Consider the following 17,395-nt stretch of genomic DNA (forward strand, 5'->3'; position numbering starts at 1 on the left):
TTTTGTTGTTGTTGTTGTTGTTGTTTTTAATGGACTAAACCTTTAATACTGACCGAAAGAGAGACGTGTGAGCAGGTCTTTCAACACTAGCACGTGACAGTTTGCTGCTGCAGGGAGACCAGCTTCAGAGGCCCCGGCCTCGCTGCAGTCCGAACCTTCGCAAAGTTCAAGGCGCGCGCTGGGAGAGCTCATGCGCGCTAAACTATCCCTCCCCAAGTCCTTAATGGTTGTTGGGAAGGTGGCAAAGTGGCCTCAGAGGAAGAAATCCAAGCCGAGTCCCCTGCTTAGGTCCCCCGGGGAACTGATGGCGCGGTCCTGGGCTCTCTGCCGGAGGGAGGCCCCGGGGGTCTAGGTTGGGACTGTCCAAGCTCGCTGCACTTCCGGAGGGCCTGGGGGCGCCTGGCTTGGAAGGTGAGAGGCGGAGCTGCCGGCGGCTGGGAAGGGACCAAAGGAATAAGTAATTGGAAATTCTGTAACCGAGAACCCTGTGCCTAACCCTTTGGCTCTTTCCCCCTAACCCCCTGCGGAGAGTCTAAGGGCCGAGAGACGGTGCAGGGAAGAGTCACGTTTCTGAGAGGGAAGTGAAATAAAGAGGGCGGCACCCGGGGGGACCTGTGCGTCATTGAGGGACCGCGGAGCGGCCAGTGCGGAGGCGTGGGGCAAGGAGCCGGAGGGGCAGCTGAGCGCCCGAGCCGCTGCCCGGTCCGCTGCCCCTCAACCTACAACCTTGTAGGGCGCAAGATGTGGCAGGCAATCCCGCCCCGACCCCGCGCTCCCGGCCGCTGGGCGCGGGTCCTGCTGGCCCTGCTGGCCCTGGGCGGCGCGGGGCTGTGCCACGCGAACTCGCAGCCTGGGTACCACGCGCGGCCCAGCGCCAGGAGCAAGTAAGTGTGCGCCCCTTCTGCTCGCCTCCAGCCCAAGTCCAGCGTTCCTGCTGGTCCCTTCCGAATCCCCTTGCAGGCTCTGGAATTGCCCTGTCAATGGCGACGGCCAGCAGCAGAAAGATCTTTATGGGTTTTGGGGCGTCACCACCCCGGGATGACCATGTGCTCCCCGCCAGATACCTCTAGCATCCTGAAGCGGACCAGGGGAGTGGGGTAGTGCCCTGCTGAACCCCAACACTTCCTGGAGTGCGCGGGGTGGTGGGGCTCTTCTTTGATACTCCAAAGACTTAAGAGGCACCCTGGGGTGGAGGCTTTGGCACGCTCCAGCCTTCGGAGCGGGTGACCCTTAACTTGCTGGGTCAGCTCTTTCGTCCATCTGTCCATCCGTTAGTCTCTCCGTCCGTCGTCCTCCCACCCCCACCCCCCAATGCCTCATTGTTCTCCAAAGTTTACCCAGCCCTTCTCTCTCAACCCCAGGAACTGGTGCGCCTACATCGTGACTAAGAACGTGAGCTGCACAGTGCAGGAAGGAAGCGAGAGTTTTATTCAGGCTCAGTACAACTGTCCCTGGAACCAGATGCCCTGTCCGTCTGCTCTGGTGTAAGTCCTGGAGCTTGCGGGCCAAAAGGGTGGGTGAGCTGGGGCGTTGGGCTCCGGCCCTTGTGGAAATTTCTTCCAGACCCTCTACAAATCCTTATAAAGTCTGAGAGCTGCGCCGGCTACCAGCCACGCTGGGCTATTTAAGAGTGTGCTGTTCTGTGGGAGCCTTGAGGATGCGCAAAATTTGGGAGTTTGTGATTCTCCAGGCCACAGAAGAGGATGAACAAAGCTCTCTCTCTCTCTCTCTCTCTCTCTCTTTCTTTCAATTTTATTACTAACATAAGGCAGCTGAATGTAATTAGATCCATATTGTATGTTCTGGGGCACATGAAGGATTCTAAAATGTTTTAGGTGAGGGATTAGCTGAGAGGTTTGACTGGTTGGTGTTCTGACGTAGGTGATTTTTACCCCAGCTATCCTCTTCAGCATCATAGTTTTTTAAACTAAACCCCCAGCTTGCTTTAGAACACCCTTTTTTTCTCCTGTTATTTGTGGATTCTCTAGCTAGAGATCTCAGAATAGAATGGTCTTGAAGATGAGCAGAAAAGTTAACCATCTCTTTGCCTCCAAAACAAAACAAAACAGAAACAGGGGGAAAATGATTCGTTAGCCTACAGATTCTGCAAACACATCTGTAAGCATCAATTGTGATCAGAAAGGTCTTTGAGTTTTTGTGGAAGTCGGATCTCAGGAGACGGCTGATGTGGATAAAGGGCTGTTGGGGACACGTGATGGCAGGGATTGTTTCCAGGAAGAATAAACTGTTTGTCTTAGGGCATATTGTCAGCACTGCACAGAATGGTCAGTGGCGGGCAGCTCTGACAATTGGGCTGAGCTTGTATTCCAGCGCGCTGCTTCAGGGGGCAGGGACAGACGAGACTGAAGACACGTAGGGAGGAGGTGGTCACTGGGTTCCACCCAGGCTACTTTGGGGAGCCGCAGGGACCAATAGTTCCTTGGAGGCAAAAAGAAAGCTTGAGGAAACACAGTCTCTACGTCCTACCACGTGGAGGAAAGGCTGATTTTTAGAGTCCCTGGTCATCACAAAGACTCAGATGTAGTGTGAAGCGGCGGGCTGCCACCCGCCGCCGGCTAGCTTTACACCCGAAATAATTACACGGAAACTGTATTCTTTTAAAACACTGCCTGGCCCATAGTTTCAGCCTCTTATTGGTTAACTCTCACATCTTCCTTTAACCCATATTTAGTAATTTGGGTAGCACCACGAGTTGTGGCTTACCAGGAGAGATCTTAACCTGCGTCCATCTCGGAGAGGAGCAGCATGGAGCCTCACCACGCGACTCCCTGAAGCGTCTCTCCCTAACTCTACTTCCTTGTTCCCACAATTCTGTTCTGTCTACTCCACCTACCTAATTTTCTGTTCTTAAAGGGCCAAGGCAGTTTTCTTTATTAATTAACCAATGAAAGAAACATAGACAGATAACTCTCCTCCATCATTTCCCCTTTTTCTGTTTAAACAAAAAAGAAAGGCTTCAACTTTAACATAGCAAAATTACATATAACAAAACAGTTATCAAGCAAGTATTACAATTACAATATTTAAATCTACTTTATCTTTTATCATAACTAAGGAAAGCTATAACTATCTATTTATTCTTCAACTCCATCAAAGACTCCAGAAGGATATAATGCTACCTAAGTAAACAAGAAATAAGTAACTTATAAAACTCTAGAAATGACAGAGACAACTCGCTGCCTGGACAGTCACCCAAAGTTCCTCTGTACCGTTGGGGCATCCATCTTCAGCCTTCAGGCCCATAGTGTCCAGCAGACTTTTTCATGAAGCGGGAAATTCCAAAGACAGTTCAGTCACTTTCTGCTGTGTCCTGCAGAACGTCTTGCAGACTCTTTAATGAATCAGGAACCCCAAAAGGCCATCTCACCTTTAGGCAAGTTCAGCAGTCCTTTTTCTGTGGGTTCCTTGTGTCCAGTTTATGCAACAGTCCAGCCAAGAGCAGTTTCTTGCCCAAATGGCTAACAAACTCCATAAGTAGCCTCTTCGATGCCCATCTTCCTCTCGAAGTAGATTGGTGCTGCCAGGAGCAGACGTGTCTCATTGTCATGAAAAACCCTAAGTTATTAAAACATTAAATGCCATATTCTGCAGTCTTTGAAAGATATGAAGAATGCCTATCTGAAATATATCTATGCACATCTAGAAAATGACTAACATGACTACAAGCTTGACTATTATCAATGATTATCCATTAACAACCTATATTTCCTAATTATACATTACAGTTTTTAAAATGAACTACAATCACAATAGCTTAATCAAGATCAGAAATACATATACATATAACAAATTGACCTTAAAATCCATACCAATGCAAATTATTCATATCTATATCATCTCCCCCTTTAAATGTAAAAGAACATTCATAAACAATATTTGGGAATGTGGGCGCAGTTATTTCTCTCCAAACTGCTTCCTGCTGAGTGGGGGCGTTGTTATTTAGGTCTTTCATGGTATAACCTGTGTGCTAGGTTCCTCTCAGTTGGCAGTTGAGTGAAGTAATTTTTTGAAGATGTTCACAGCAACCTTTCAGGAGGGCGTGGTCTATCATACCATATTGGGATAGAAGCAATCCACAGAGTCTCGTCCTCTGTGAAAACAAAAGAAGAAACTCTTTTCCAAAGCATCATGTTCTTAGATCCAAATCCTGAAGTCATACCATTAAGATGTCCATTTTGGTCTAGCCTGGCAGCCCATATAATGAAATGTCTCTCTGTACTTAGCTCCTTTACAGTCAAAAAAATCAAAGAAAACACAACAAAATACATAATCCAGACTCTCTGTGAATTTTCCATTTTTACGTGGCTTATTTTTACTCTATCACTTTACTTCTTTTAATCTATAACTATCTGTACTCTGTCTCTTTAAAGACTTTAACCTTTTTTTTTTAAGGCATTAACTTTATTCTCTATATTTTCTTTTTCTCTCTTTTAAGCCTACGTGAGCCATTTAAAGGCCTTCTATGTCTGAATCTTTTCTATTGTGAATCTGTAATTTTTTACTATCCAGGAGCATTTCTTAAAAGGTTAACCACTTCTTAAAATAATACGGTACTGCCTGTTTATAGCCAAGTCTAAACCTTAACTGCGCTGTTATCATGGTAATTACGATAGTTCCTGCCTGAGGTCAGCACAATTCAGCATGGCGGAGCAGAGCCAAAGCCGCTCCTGCCTCAGTCATTTGGTGCCCCTGAGCCGCACACAGTTCCAGGCACACAGCAGTCGACATTGGAGCCGCACTCAGCAGTTTAATTCTGAGACTGAGCGTGCAGCACAGAAACTCTTTTAATCCAAGTTACAGCCAAATCTGACGTAAAGAGCAGTCTGAAAACACCTCTCTCTCTATGGCGGCAGGAATCCGCAAATGCTGTCCCGCTCGCCTAAGCCTGATTCCGCCATCTGCCCAGGTGCAGGAAGGGAGCAGTGAGCCATTGGCATGGTCTCAGAGAACTTTCTTTCCGATCCCAAGCGGGCAAGGTTTTTAAGTGGATTTAGCACCACGTTGGAGCGCCAATCTGTAGTGTGAAGCGGCGGGCTGCCACCCGCCGCCGGCTAGCTTTACACCCGAAATAATTACACGGAAACTGTATTCTTTTAAAACACTGCCTGGCCCATAGTTTCAGCCTCTTATTGGTTAACTCTCACATCTTCCTTTAACCCATATTTAGTAATTTGGGTAGCACCACGAGTTGTGGCTTACCAGGAGAGATCTTAACCTGCGTCCATCTCGGAGAGGAGCAGCATGGAGCCTCACCACGCGACTCCCTGAAGCGTCTCTCCCTAACTCTACTTCCTTGTTCCCACAATTCTGTTCTGTCTACTCCACCTACCTAATTTTCTGTTCTTAAAGGGCCAAGGCAGTTTTCTTTATTAATTAACCAATGAAAGAAACATAGACAGATAACTCTCCTCCATCACTCAGAGCAACCTTAAATTAGCCTGTATTTAGAAGAGAACCAAGTCAGGTTTTTAACACTGTGACCAAAACACAAACTGAATATTCAACCCAATTTGGAAGAATTTTTGCTTGAAATTAGAATTGGATCGTCAGCCAAGGCAATTTCATTCATTTTTATACAAGAACTATATTTTGTGTTTTTCTATAATGTTAAGGACAATTCAGAGATAAACAAAATTTTCATTAAAAGTAAAACTTAAATGGGGGTGGTTGGATGGGGTGAGACCATGGCTCAGTGGGTTGCTATGCAAGCTTGAGGACCTGAGCTTGAATCCCCAGCACCCACGTAAAAAGCTGGGGACGGTGACTGCCAGATAATCCCAGTGCTGTGGAGGGGTAGGGACAGTAGGATGGCTGCTTCCTGCTTGTCACCAGCCTAGCTCAGCAAGAGACCTTGTCTCAAGAGTAAGATGACAGCGGTAGTCGATTCTGACATCTCTGCCTCCATATACACCCACGTCTGCACACACTTGTACACACACTGCACACATCTGCACACACCTGCACACATACTCAACACACCCACACACACTGCACACACACCTACCCACACTGCACACACCTTCACACACCTACACACACACTGCACACATGTGTACACACACTGAACACACTGCACACACCTACACACACTGCACACACCTGCACACACACTCAACATACCTGCACACACTGCACACATGTGCCCGCACACTGAACACACTGCAACACACCGAACATACCTACACATACAGTGAACACACTTGTACACATTGGAACATACACACACGATAACATGCCTACACACACACATAAATACATAGATAGAAATTTGCATTTCTGGAGGTTTTTTTTTTTTGAGACAAAGTCTAACTATCTAACCTTGGCTGGCTTCAAACTCAAGATATCTGCCTGTCTCTGCTTCCAGAGGTGCTGAAATTAAAGCCATGTATCACCATACTTGGGGGTAAATGTGGTTTTGTTTTTTTAATTTGGCTTTTTGAAGCAAGGTTTGCTGTGTTTCTATGTAGAAACTCCCTGTATTCACCATGCTGGCCTTGAACTCAAGGTCATTGTGCCTTGGCTTTTAGAGTGCTGGAATTATAGACATGAGACACCACTCCCAGCTTTTCTTTTTATTTAAAGGATGATTTGGGGCTGGGAGTGTAGTTCCATTGGTAGAGTACTTGCTTGGCATGTGCAAGTCCTTGGGCTCATTGCCAGTACTACATACACCAGCCATGATGGTACATGCCTCTGCGCCTCAGATCTGGGGCTCTTACAGTGTGGAAAGGCTTCTTCTTGGTCCTAGGCTGACTTTGGGAACACATTTTGGGAGACACGAGAATCTGAGTGACATGGAATTCTTCCTGTGAAGTCCCTGGAACTGAGGTTGACTTGCATGCTCTGTATTTTCTATTTTTATAGCAAGAGCCATTAGAAAGTAGCAGAACCTACATCTAAGTCCAGGTCTTTTCTTTCTCAGTCTCAGTATAGATGGAAGTTTCTATCCTACCTGGTCCCACAGCTGTTCAGTCCCAAAGAAACACATAGAGGCTTATACTAATTATAAACTGTTTGGCATATTAGCTCAGGCTTATTATTAACTAGCTCTTATAGCTTAAATGAATCCATAATTCTTATCTATGTTTAGCCACATGGCTTGGTACCTATTCTCAGTGAGGATTTTTCATCTTACTTCCTCTGCATTTGGTGGCCCTGCCTGAATGTCGTGCCTGGCTACTGGCCAATCAGCATTTTTTATACATTTTAATTGATATTTATTGAGCTCTACATTTTTCTCTGCTCTCCTCCCTGCCTCTTCCCTTCCCCCTTCAACTCTCTCTCCCCCCAAGGTCCCCATGCTCCCAATTTACTCAGGAGATCTTGTCTTTTTCTACTTTCTACTTCCCATGTAGATTAGATCTATGTAAGTCTCTCTTAGTGTCCGCATTGTTGTCTAAGTTCTCTGGGATTGTGATTTGTAGGCTGGCTTTCTTTGCTTTATGTTTAAAAGCCACCTATGAGTGAGTACATGTGATAATTGTCTTTCTGTGTCTGGGTTACCACACTCAAAATGATATTTTCTAGCTCCATCCATTTTCCTGCAAAATTCAAGATGTCATTATTTTTTTCTCCTGTGTAGTACTCCGTTGTGTAAATGTACCACATTTTCCTTATCCATCTTTGGTCGAGGGACATTTAGGTTGTTTCCAGGCTCTGGCTATGACAAACAACGCTGCTATGAACATAGTTGAGCACATGTCCTTGTGGTACAATTGAGCATCCTTTGGATATATACCCAAAAGTGGTATTACTGGGTCTTGAGGAAGGTTGTGTCCTAATTTTCTGAGAAATCACCACATTGACCTCCAAAGGAGTTGTACCAGCTTGCATTCCCACCAGCAAAGCAGGAGTGTTCCCTTTTCTCACAACCTCTCCAGCATAAGTTGTCATCAGTGTTTTTGATCTTGGCCTTTCTTACAGGTGTAAGATGGAATCTCAGAGTTGTTTTGATTTTCATTTCTCTGATGACTAAGGATGTTGAACATTTCCTTAAGTGTCTTTCAGCCATTTTAGATTCCTCTGTTGAGAGTTCTCTGTTTAGGTCTGCACTCCATTTTTTTTAAATTGGATTATGTGATCTTTTGGTGTCCAATTTCTTGAGTTCTTTAATTAAACCAATATGAGTGACAAATCTTTACAGTGTACAGAGCATTCTCCCACAGCACCTCAGCCTCCTCCTACTGCCTCAACTTCATAATCCCTGCTGTCTAGCCCCAACCTCGCCACGTGTGTATGCATGTGTGCATCGCTGGTGCCTCTGGCCCCCAACTGCATCATGTGTGTATGCATGTGTGCATCACTGGTGCCTCTGGCTCCAACCGCACCAAATGTGTATGCATGTGTGCATCGCTGGTGCCTCTGGCCCCAACCCCACCACGTGTGTATGCATGTGTGCATCTCTGGTAGACAGGACTGGAGAAGGAAGGGCCTGCTGTGTAGACAACCCCTCCTGCTTGTGCTCATGTTTGGCTAGTTGCTGGGAGAAAATGGCTGTATTTCTCCTCTGGATAGGACTAGACACCCCATCTTCATGGCAGCGATTCTGGATAGTTCCAGAACCTCCTCCCAGACCAACAGCTGTTAGCTGTTGAGACATCTGAGATTGCTACCTGTCGTTTGTAGTTGTTGCCTTATTCCATTTGCAGAGGTTTACATATTGTCTTCTGTAAGGGCAGGAGGGTAGACATTTAAGGGGACTTCGGTCAGGCAACCTCTGTTCAAGTTCACTGTTAGGGGAAGCAATGCACTTGTCATTGAAACTGTATGGCTGCCGATAGACTCCAGGGGTCCTAGACCTTCAGGGGACTGTCTGCATTACTACTGTTGGTGTTGTTGTGAATGAAGTCTCTGTAAACTCTCAGAGACCAGAATCTGTGGCAACTCTCATTGCAGACCCCTGGGCTTACGGCCTAGTTCTTGCTCTCAGCTGTAGTTTGGACCTTCAAACTTTGACTTTTGAGATAGCGCATAGCCCTGCTGGCCTTTCTGTTGGTGTTGCGAGCCTGACTTGAACCTACTGTTGAGTCCCATCTGTTCTGGGGAAAGATTATGACAGACGACATGATTCTGCACTCAGAGACTAGAGTCTGGGTCTCACAGTGGGGAAGGCACATACAAATGCTAGAGCCAAGCCAGGCGTGATGGTGCATTTGGAGGGCGGAGGCAGAAGGTTCAGAAGTTCAAGGCTATCCCTGGGAGTTTGAGGTCAGCTTGGGCTATATGAGACCCTACTTCAAAAATATAAAAACCGTCTGAAGAGATGGCCTCAAGCAGTGAAGGGTACATAGCGCTGTTGTAGGGCACCCCAGTTCAGTGAAGGGTACATAGCGCTGTTGTAGGGCACCCCAGTTCAGTGAAGGGTACATAGCACTGTTGTAGGGCACCCCAGTTCAGTGAAGAGTACACAGCGCTGTTGTAGGGCACCCCAGTTCAGTGAAGGGTACATAGCGCTGTTGTAGGGCACCCCAGTTCAGTGAAGGGTACATAGCGTTGTTGTAGGGCACCCCAGTTCAGTGAAGAGTACATAGCGCTGTTGTAGGGCACCCCAGTTCAGTGAAGGGTACATAGCACTGTTGCAGAGCACCCCAGTTCAGGTCTCAGTCCCTGTGCTGGGCTCACAAGCATCTGAAATGTCTGCCCTAGGGCTCTGCACTCTCTTCTGACCTCCAAGCACAAGTGCACTCCTGTGCATTACCTCTGCACAACACACATGCATACACAGAATTCAAACAACAAACGCCAACTAAAGAAACAAAACAAAAGCAATACTAACCTCCAGATACTACAGCTTCATCGCTGAGATTTCTGGTCTCCATGCTGCCCGATCCGTACGCAACGTATCACCCTGTAAGTCCTCAGTCTGTGGGACAGATTAGGGAGGATCAAGGCTGACAAGCAGGTGGGAGCATGGGTCTCAGGCAGCGGTTCTCAACCTTTCAAATGCTTTGACCCTTTAGTATAGCTCTTTATGTTGTGCTGATTCCCAACCACAAATTTATTTTTATTGCTATTTCACAACTGTGATTTTGCTACTGTTATGAACCATAATGTAAACATCTGCATTTTCCCAGTGTTTAGACAATCCCCGTGACAGGCTGAGAACTACCAGTCTGAGGACTCTGATTCCAGAGCACAGCCAGGGTCAGTGTTCCTCTGCCCAGCTTCTGCCAGTCTGGCGTCAAAGGAGAATGTCGTGAGACACCGCTCTTCCACTCTGCCATCCAGTATGGCCATCGACGTCTCACAGTAAGAGATGCTAAGGAAGATCCTGGTCTAGCCCTGGCTAGAGTGGGGGTTTCTCAGGGACTGTAGTTAGCTGCCTAACTCACTGTCTATTACTGAGGGATCCAGTTACTTGAGGACTGTTCTGGCAAACTCCCCAAGGGCACCAGTACTTGCTTCCCCAGGGGCTTACACCTCCAATTTGGGAAACATTTCCTGCCTTTATGTTACACAGCAGCTTTGTGGTGCCATAGAGGAGTGAGCATTTCCAGCTACCTGGCTTGGGATGCTCGAGTGAGGTTCAAAGAGCCAGGAGAGAATCACCGAGGGTAAGCTCCTGGGTCACAGGCCTTTCTCTTAAGGAAATGATTGTGGTCACTTGTACTCTCTGCTGCTGCCTTCTGCTTCCTGCAGTGGTAGGAAGCAAATCAAAGATCTGAGAGAATTCCTACCTTGGCCAGTTTCTGCTTCCTTCCTTCCTTCTTTACTGTATGTATTTATGTGAGTGTGTGTATGTGTGTAGTGTATGGGGGGGGGTGACTGTGTGCCACAGCACTGTGTCAGCATCAGAGATAACTTGGAGGAAGTGGTTCTCTCCTTTCAACCTGCATGTGGGTACTGAGGGTTAAGCTCAGGTCATCAGGGTTGGTGGCAAGTTCCATTACCTTCCTGGGCCATCTTAGCCAGCCCTAAAGCATTTCTCCAACCTGGAATCCGAGAACCCGTTCATGGATGCTCATGAAGGCTGAGGGGTTCTACTGCTCTGACTTTTTTAAAGATTTATTCTGTTATGTGTTGGGGAGCGTTTTGCCTGCAAATGTGTATGCGCACCACCCTCGTGCCTGGTGTCCATAGAGGCAAGAGAGGGAACTTGAGTGATGGATGGTCAGGAGGTGCCAGGTGGGTGCCGGGAACTGAACCTGGGTCCTTTGTAAGAGCGGCTTGTGCTGTTAACCACTGAGCCGTCTTGACTGACCCTCGGTTCATGTTTTGTTGCCTCTGTTCTGTCAAGTGGCCCTTGGGAAATATCCTAGCCTGGCCTTATATTTGAGGTCCTCCTCCCTGGGCCTCCTGAGTGCTGGGGTGACAGACATTGGCTCCGGTGTCTGGGTGCTGTAGCGGCTCTATCTTGCCACCCATTCTGTGAGGCCACAGTCCGGAGTGCTGCCAAAAGAAGGATAGAAACAGTCTTTGTTCTCATGAGAATGGGATGAGAGGGTGGTGTGGGGCCTGCGGCTGCTGTACAGAACTCTGTGAGAAGGGCTGGCGGGGGAATTGGGACCCAGGCAGGCTGCAGAGAAGGGTCCTTGCTCAAGGCTTTCAGCTCCTGAACTCCCGGCTGCGCCACTCCCTGTCTGCCTGGCGTTACCAGCCTTCTTTCTGACTTTTCTGTATTTCTCCTTCTGTAGCAATACTTGTCCAGATTAGTGTTCTCTCTCTCTTTCTCTCTCTCCTCTCTGTAAGGATTGGTTCTGGGCCTTTCTCGGGTTAGGTCAGTATTCTACCACTGACTACATCCCCAGCTCAGCCCTATTAAGAAGACAAACCCCAGCCGGGTGGTGGTGGCGCACACCTTTAACCCCAGCACTCGGGAGGCAGAGACAGGAGGATCTCTGTGAGTTTGAGACCAGCCTGGTCTATAGAGCGAGTTCCAGGACAGGCTCCAAAGCTACACAGAGAAACCCTGTCTTAAAAAACCAGAAAGAGAAAAATAAAATAATAAAATACGAAGATAAGCCCCCAGAGGGGCCTGGGTGGGGTGCACTCAGAGTCTGTGGCTGCTGGGAAAACGTACACCAGCAGGTGTTGGTTCTGGGTCAAGTTCCAAGACACTTCTAACTTCAGATTCCAAAGGGAACAGATGGTCATCCAGTTGGAAAGAAAGTTGTCTATTAAGGGCCAGTCCTCGCCAGGAAAAATAGTTGGTTTTTTATTTCCCTTCCTAAGTACAGGATGCTTAAGGCTAAAACAAAACCCCAAGGGCTGACAATCTTCCCCAGTCAGCTTCTCTCCCGGCATCTCCAGGAACAGAATCCCGTCCAAGTCTTTCACCTTTTATACAAACACTTTGTACACAGCTGGCTGGTTGGAGCCTTGCTCCTTAGCACTGAAGGGACGTCAAACCACCTGCCGAAGGCGGAGGTGGTATCAGAGGACACCTGCCAGGGCGGCAGAGAGACCGAGCATTTAAACCTGAAAGTCACGTAGCTGCTGTGGAGTCTTTGCGGGGGTGGGATTCTCATCCTCTAGCCCTTTGGGGCTGTACCTTTCTATAAAACTCAAAATTGTCTTCCACGCCTTTTGTTTGTTTTCCATTCTAGGTTGCTGTGTTTGGGAAACTCTTTCCATAATATTCCCATAGTTACTATTTCATTTTTTGTTACTAGTTCAGCTAGGAGAGGGGTTAGGACGGACACGGGAGCTCAGAAAAATAACTTCCCCGTGTACGGCCCCGAATTCAATTCCCAGCACCACAGCAAAACAAAACCCCAAACTTTTGTGCTTTCCTTCCTAATTTTTTAATCTTGGAGATCATGAATACAATTTAAATAGAAGTCGTGGTTTAAAAAAAAAACAAAAAGAAAAAGGAGGAAAAAAAGCCCAGTTGCTTCTTGTTAATGTGTTTTCTTACCATTAATTAGTCTCTCTCGCTGTTGATCTTTCCCACCTGCATAGCTCGTGGTACTTGAGTTGAAATACTGAGGTAGTCAGGAAGGAGCTGGGTGTGGGTGGCCTGGCCTGTAGGGAGCGGTGAACTGATAGGTCACCCAGATCAAGCTCCCTTTGGTGACCTCAGTCCAAGCGTGTGGGACAGCAACATGTATGGGCTGAGAAGATAGGAGGCTTGGCAGCTGGCCTGGGCTCTCAAACACCACCCTCCCCGCCATGCCGTGAGACACGCGTCAGTCACCAGCAGCCAAGGTACAATGTTTTCAGGGGTAAAAGGCAGGGGGTTGTGGGGAGGAGGCCGACATGAGGGTAGCCGGTCTGACCGAGAGGACTTTGAAGGCGCCCTGCCCCAAGAATGCGAGGTGCACCCGGCAGATCACCTAGCGAACATGCATTGGCTCCATGGGCCCCAATGCTGCTGCCCCAGGAGTGGAGCTGTCTTTGAATGCTTGAGAGCTGAAGGTCACGCTGAGGTGTTGGAGGAAAGATTGGAGTACTAAAGATAGAGAAATATCCCAGTGACCTGAGATAATGAGAAAACGGCGTGGTTGCTGAGTGCAAACAGTGCCTAGGTGCGGAGTATACGGGCCACGCCCTCCTCCCCGTGAGGAGTTTTAACCCTTAGGCTGGCAAACTGCTTCCAGTCTGTCGGTGTCCTGACTTATGGCTGTTCGCATGACTTTGTTTTTTTTTTTTTTCCGACGTTCCAGAATTAACTGCTTTTGGTCCTTTCAAGAAGCGGTTTCCTGGAAGTAACGTTAATAGTGAATAGCTGATCAAACGGTGCCATTTCAATGACGTTCAGAGTAGTTACTGTCAGGCTGGGGTGGCGCTGGCCTTTAACCCCAGCACTCAGGAGGCAGAAGCAGGCGGATCTCTGGGTTTGAGGTCAGCCTGGTCCACAGAGTGAGTTCCAGGACAGCTAGGGCTACACAGAGAAACCCTGGCTTGACTCCCTTCCCCACCCCCACCCCCCGGAAAAAAAAAGAGTAATTACAAGGAGTGGTTGTGCTCGGAGGAATCCATGGAAGTTTTCGATGTGACAGCAGTTCACACTGCAGGAAAATGGCAAAACTATTAAATTAAACTTGCTACTACCGTTTGTCCCTTTCTTATTTAAAGAAGCAATAGGTGCTGGGGGTGAGTGGAAGCGGGAGGGTTGAGCTGAATCCCAACTCCTGGTTCAAAAACGCCGTGGAAGGCAAACTCTTTGGGGTGTATCACTTAGAAGGACCCAGCTGTTATTTTTTTCCCCACCTAAGAATATTAAAGACGAGGGAGTCTGCCTTAAACCTCGCTTTGGCGAGTCAGCCTTTCAGGACGGTGTTGTTCATTATGCATTTGCAGAAGAGGAAACGAGTTTGGGCAAACCCTTCTCGAGCTGATCATTTCCATGAAATGGATCTTAGTGACTTCTCTGTTTCCCAATTTCCTATCTCTGGACTTTGTGGGCTTAACTTTTTTTTTTTTTTTTTTTTTTTTTTTTTTTTTTTTTTTTTTTTTTTTTTTTTTTGGTTTTTCGAGACAGGGTTTCTCTGCAGCTTTAGAGCCTGTCCTGGAGCTAGCTCTTGTAGACCAGGCTGGTCTTGAACTCACAGAGATCCGCCTGCCTCTGCCTCCCGAGTGCTGGGATTAAAGGCGTGCGCCACCACCGCCCGGCTTGGGCTTAACTTTTTATCCCTTTGTAGCGATTAGCTCAGCACGGTCCCTTACAAAAGGTGTGCCTTTAATTCTCAGCCCTCAGGAGGCTGGGGCAGGTGGATCTCTGAGTTTGAGGCCAGTTTGCTGTACTTAGCCAGGCAAGACTGTATAGAGAGACTGTGGCTCGAAAAACAAAAGATGCTAAGAGTTTCCTTCAAGTCGGAAGTTGTTTCACTGTGCTTGCCAGACAGGGATAACGAGATAAAGGCATATAAATGCCTCCTGAACCTCAGCTGAGGGAAACACTGCTTGTTTTTCTGCAAACTGAGGCTTTTCTATGTAACTGGGCAAAGAAGGTTGGGAGCCTTGATGCTGATTGCGACAGAGCTCAGGGTGGGGGTGGTTACGAAATCCAGCCCTTCGTTGGAGGCTTCTCTGCTAAAGCCTTTCCCTGGCTCCAGACAGAGGCTCTCTCTCTCTCTCATGCTCTTCCTCCTTTTCTTTCCTGGTGATGGAACTGGAGGCCTCACATCTGCTAAGTGCAGGTCTCCATCCGGTCCTCTCACAAGCCGTTTGGCTGAAGGACTTTGGCAGGGCAGTAGCAGCATCCTTCCTTAATATCCCAAACAGTCCAGCCTGTCAGGGTGGCGGTGTCCAGTCCTGGCTTGCCATCAGGTGTCTCCAGCCTTGGAGGGACGTCCTGAAGCAGCACTCAGGGGTCAGCACGAGCATTCAGGACAGGCCACGTTCTCTGTCCCGTCACGAAGCATTGCAACACCGCCTGGCCTTGCAACAGAGGCGATATCATTGCATTGCCTCACTGCGGAAAACAAGTTCAAGACACACCCCAGAGCTCCCCCTCATTTCGGTACAGGAGGGAGCGCAGAACGGCATTTGTTGCTTGCTCTCTGAATCAACTCCCCCCCCTCCCCCATCAAAATCATTACTGGAAAGCCACTAATCCTGACAGGCACTCAATTGCCACAGCATTCTTGTGGAGGAAGACAGCTTGTAGGAATCTGTTCTTTCCTTCCACCATGTGGTCCTGGGGATGGAACTCATCAGTCTTGGTAGCAGGAGTATTACCAACTAGGCATCTCATCAGCCAATTTTCTGCTTTTTTTTTTGTTTGTTTGGCTTGTTCAAGACAGGGTTTCTCTGTGTAGTCCTGGCTTTCTCTGCAGACCAGGCTGGCTTTTCGAACTCTGCCTCCCATGCGCTGGGATTAAAGGTGTGTGTGTGTGTGTGTGTGTGTGTGTGTGTGTGCGCGCGCGCGCGCGCCATCACTTCCCTGCCCTTAGTTACTTTTTTTGTTTGTTTTTCGAGGCAGGGATTCCCTGTAGTTTCTAGAGTCTGTCCTGGAACTAGCTCTTGTAGACCAGGCTGGCCTCGAACTCGCAGAGATCCGCCTGCCTCTGCCTCCTTAGTTACTTTTCTATTGCTATGATAAAAACACCCTTACCAAGGCAATTTATAAAAGAAAGCTTTTAATTGGCTCAGAGTTTCAGAGGGTTAGAGTACCTGGCGACAAAGAACAAAAGCCACCTGGCAAGCTTTGAGCTCACATCATCCCTGTCAGCAAGTAGGAGACAGAGCTGTGAGTGGTGCCAGTCCTTTAAAATCTCAGTTCCGCCTGCCTCTGCCTCTGCAGTGCTGGGATTAAAGGGGTGCCACCAACCGGCTCATTTCTCGTGTGTGTGTGTGTGTGTGTGTGTGTGTGTGTGTGTGTGTGTGTGTGTGAGAGAGAGAGAGAGAGAGAGAGAGAGAGAGAGAGAGAGAGAGAGAGAGAGAGAATCGTGTGGACCAGGTTGGCTTTGAGCTAAAAGTTCTCCTAAGTCAGCACCCGGGTGCTGGGATTTCAGCTGTGCATCTCCAGGTTCGTGTTGGTGATCACTCTTTTGCAAAGCCCAGTTTAATGAACCTATGAGAAATCTCATGTAGAAACTAAAGCCAGCATCACTGGGTCACTTTCAGAGTTTGTTATATTTTCTTTTCTTGAATGCAGGGTCTTGTACATAGTAGACATGAGCTTTGCCACAGGGTTATACCCTCCTTTGTATTTTCAAAAGCTAATATCTCTCTCTATATATAGATATGGATATAATATATCTATCTATATAATTATATTTATCTATGTACATAGACAAATATAATATAACCCTACATACAGATAGACACAATATATAGATGTAATTTTTTACATCCTGGCACTTTGAAGGCAGTTATTTAAAGTCCAATCTTGACTGTCAGAGATAAGATGTAACCCTGACTAAAACAGAAATTGGTATCAAGATTGTGGGGTATTGCTGTGACAGGCCTGATCATGTTTTGGGGAGGATTGTGGAAGGACATTGGAACTTGGGGCTAGAAAAGTCATTGAGTGTTGGTCCGTTCTGTGGGAGTTTGTAAAGTCAGATGAAGGCAATGCCGATGATGAAGGCAAGACTCGTGAACACTTAGAGGGAAATTTAAGTTTATACCCCGGGGGCGTTTGCTATTTCAAATTAAGATCACATGGAGCCTGGTCAGCTGCAGCTGAAGAGTCTGCTGTGATTAACAAGAGACCGGAGTAATGAAGTGAAACCTTTGCTTTGCTGGGATAATCCATGCTGGGCAGCTGGAGCTGAGGAATCAGATAATTAAGGAGAGACCAGCATCGCTGATGGAAAATCCCTGGGAAGCGTTTCCTCAGAGTCAGCACGCCCAAGCTATGTGCCAGAGGCGGCCAAGGTCCCACCGAGTGCTGGCGGGTGGACTTGGTAGAGTAAGCGCCACCCAGGTGGTACTGATGTTGAAGTCTTGAAGGGGTCATGGAGAGCAGTGGAGGCTTGGCACTGTG

General features: G+C 47.6%; 1 protein-coding gene across 1 annotated transcript in view; it reads left to right on the plus strand.

Annotated features, from left to right (window-relative positions):
• The first annotated feature begins 1,311 nt into the window (after positions 1-1,311).
• Positions 1,312-17,395, plus strand: part of Emilin2 (elastin microfibril interfacer 2) — a 54,126-nt gene continuing 38,042 nt past the window's right edge. The window contains exon 1 of the mRNA XM_038315611.2: positions 1,312-1,484. Within this exon, the coding sequence (XP_038171539.2) occupies positions 1,312-1,484 (173 nt within the window). The remainder of the gene's footprint in view (positions 1,485-17,395) is intronic.

Source organism: Arvicola amphibius, chromosome 18, assembly GCF_903992535.2.
Source record: "Arvicola amphibius chromosome 18, mArvAmp1.2, whole genome shotgun sequence".
Classification (NCBI taxonomy): domain Eukaryota; kingdom Metazoa; phylum Chordata; class Mammalia; order Rodentia; family Cricetidae; genus Arvicola; species Arvicola amphibius.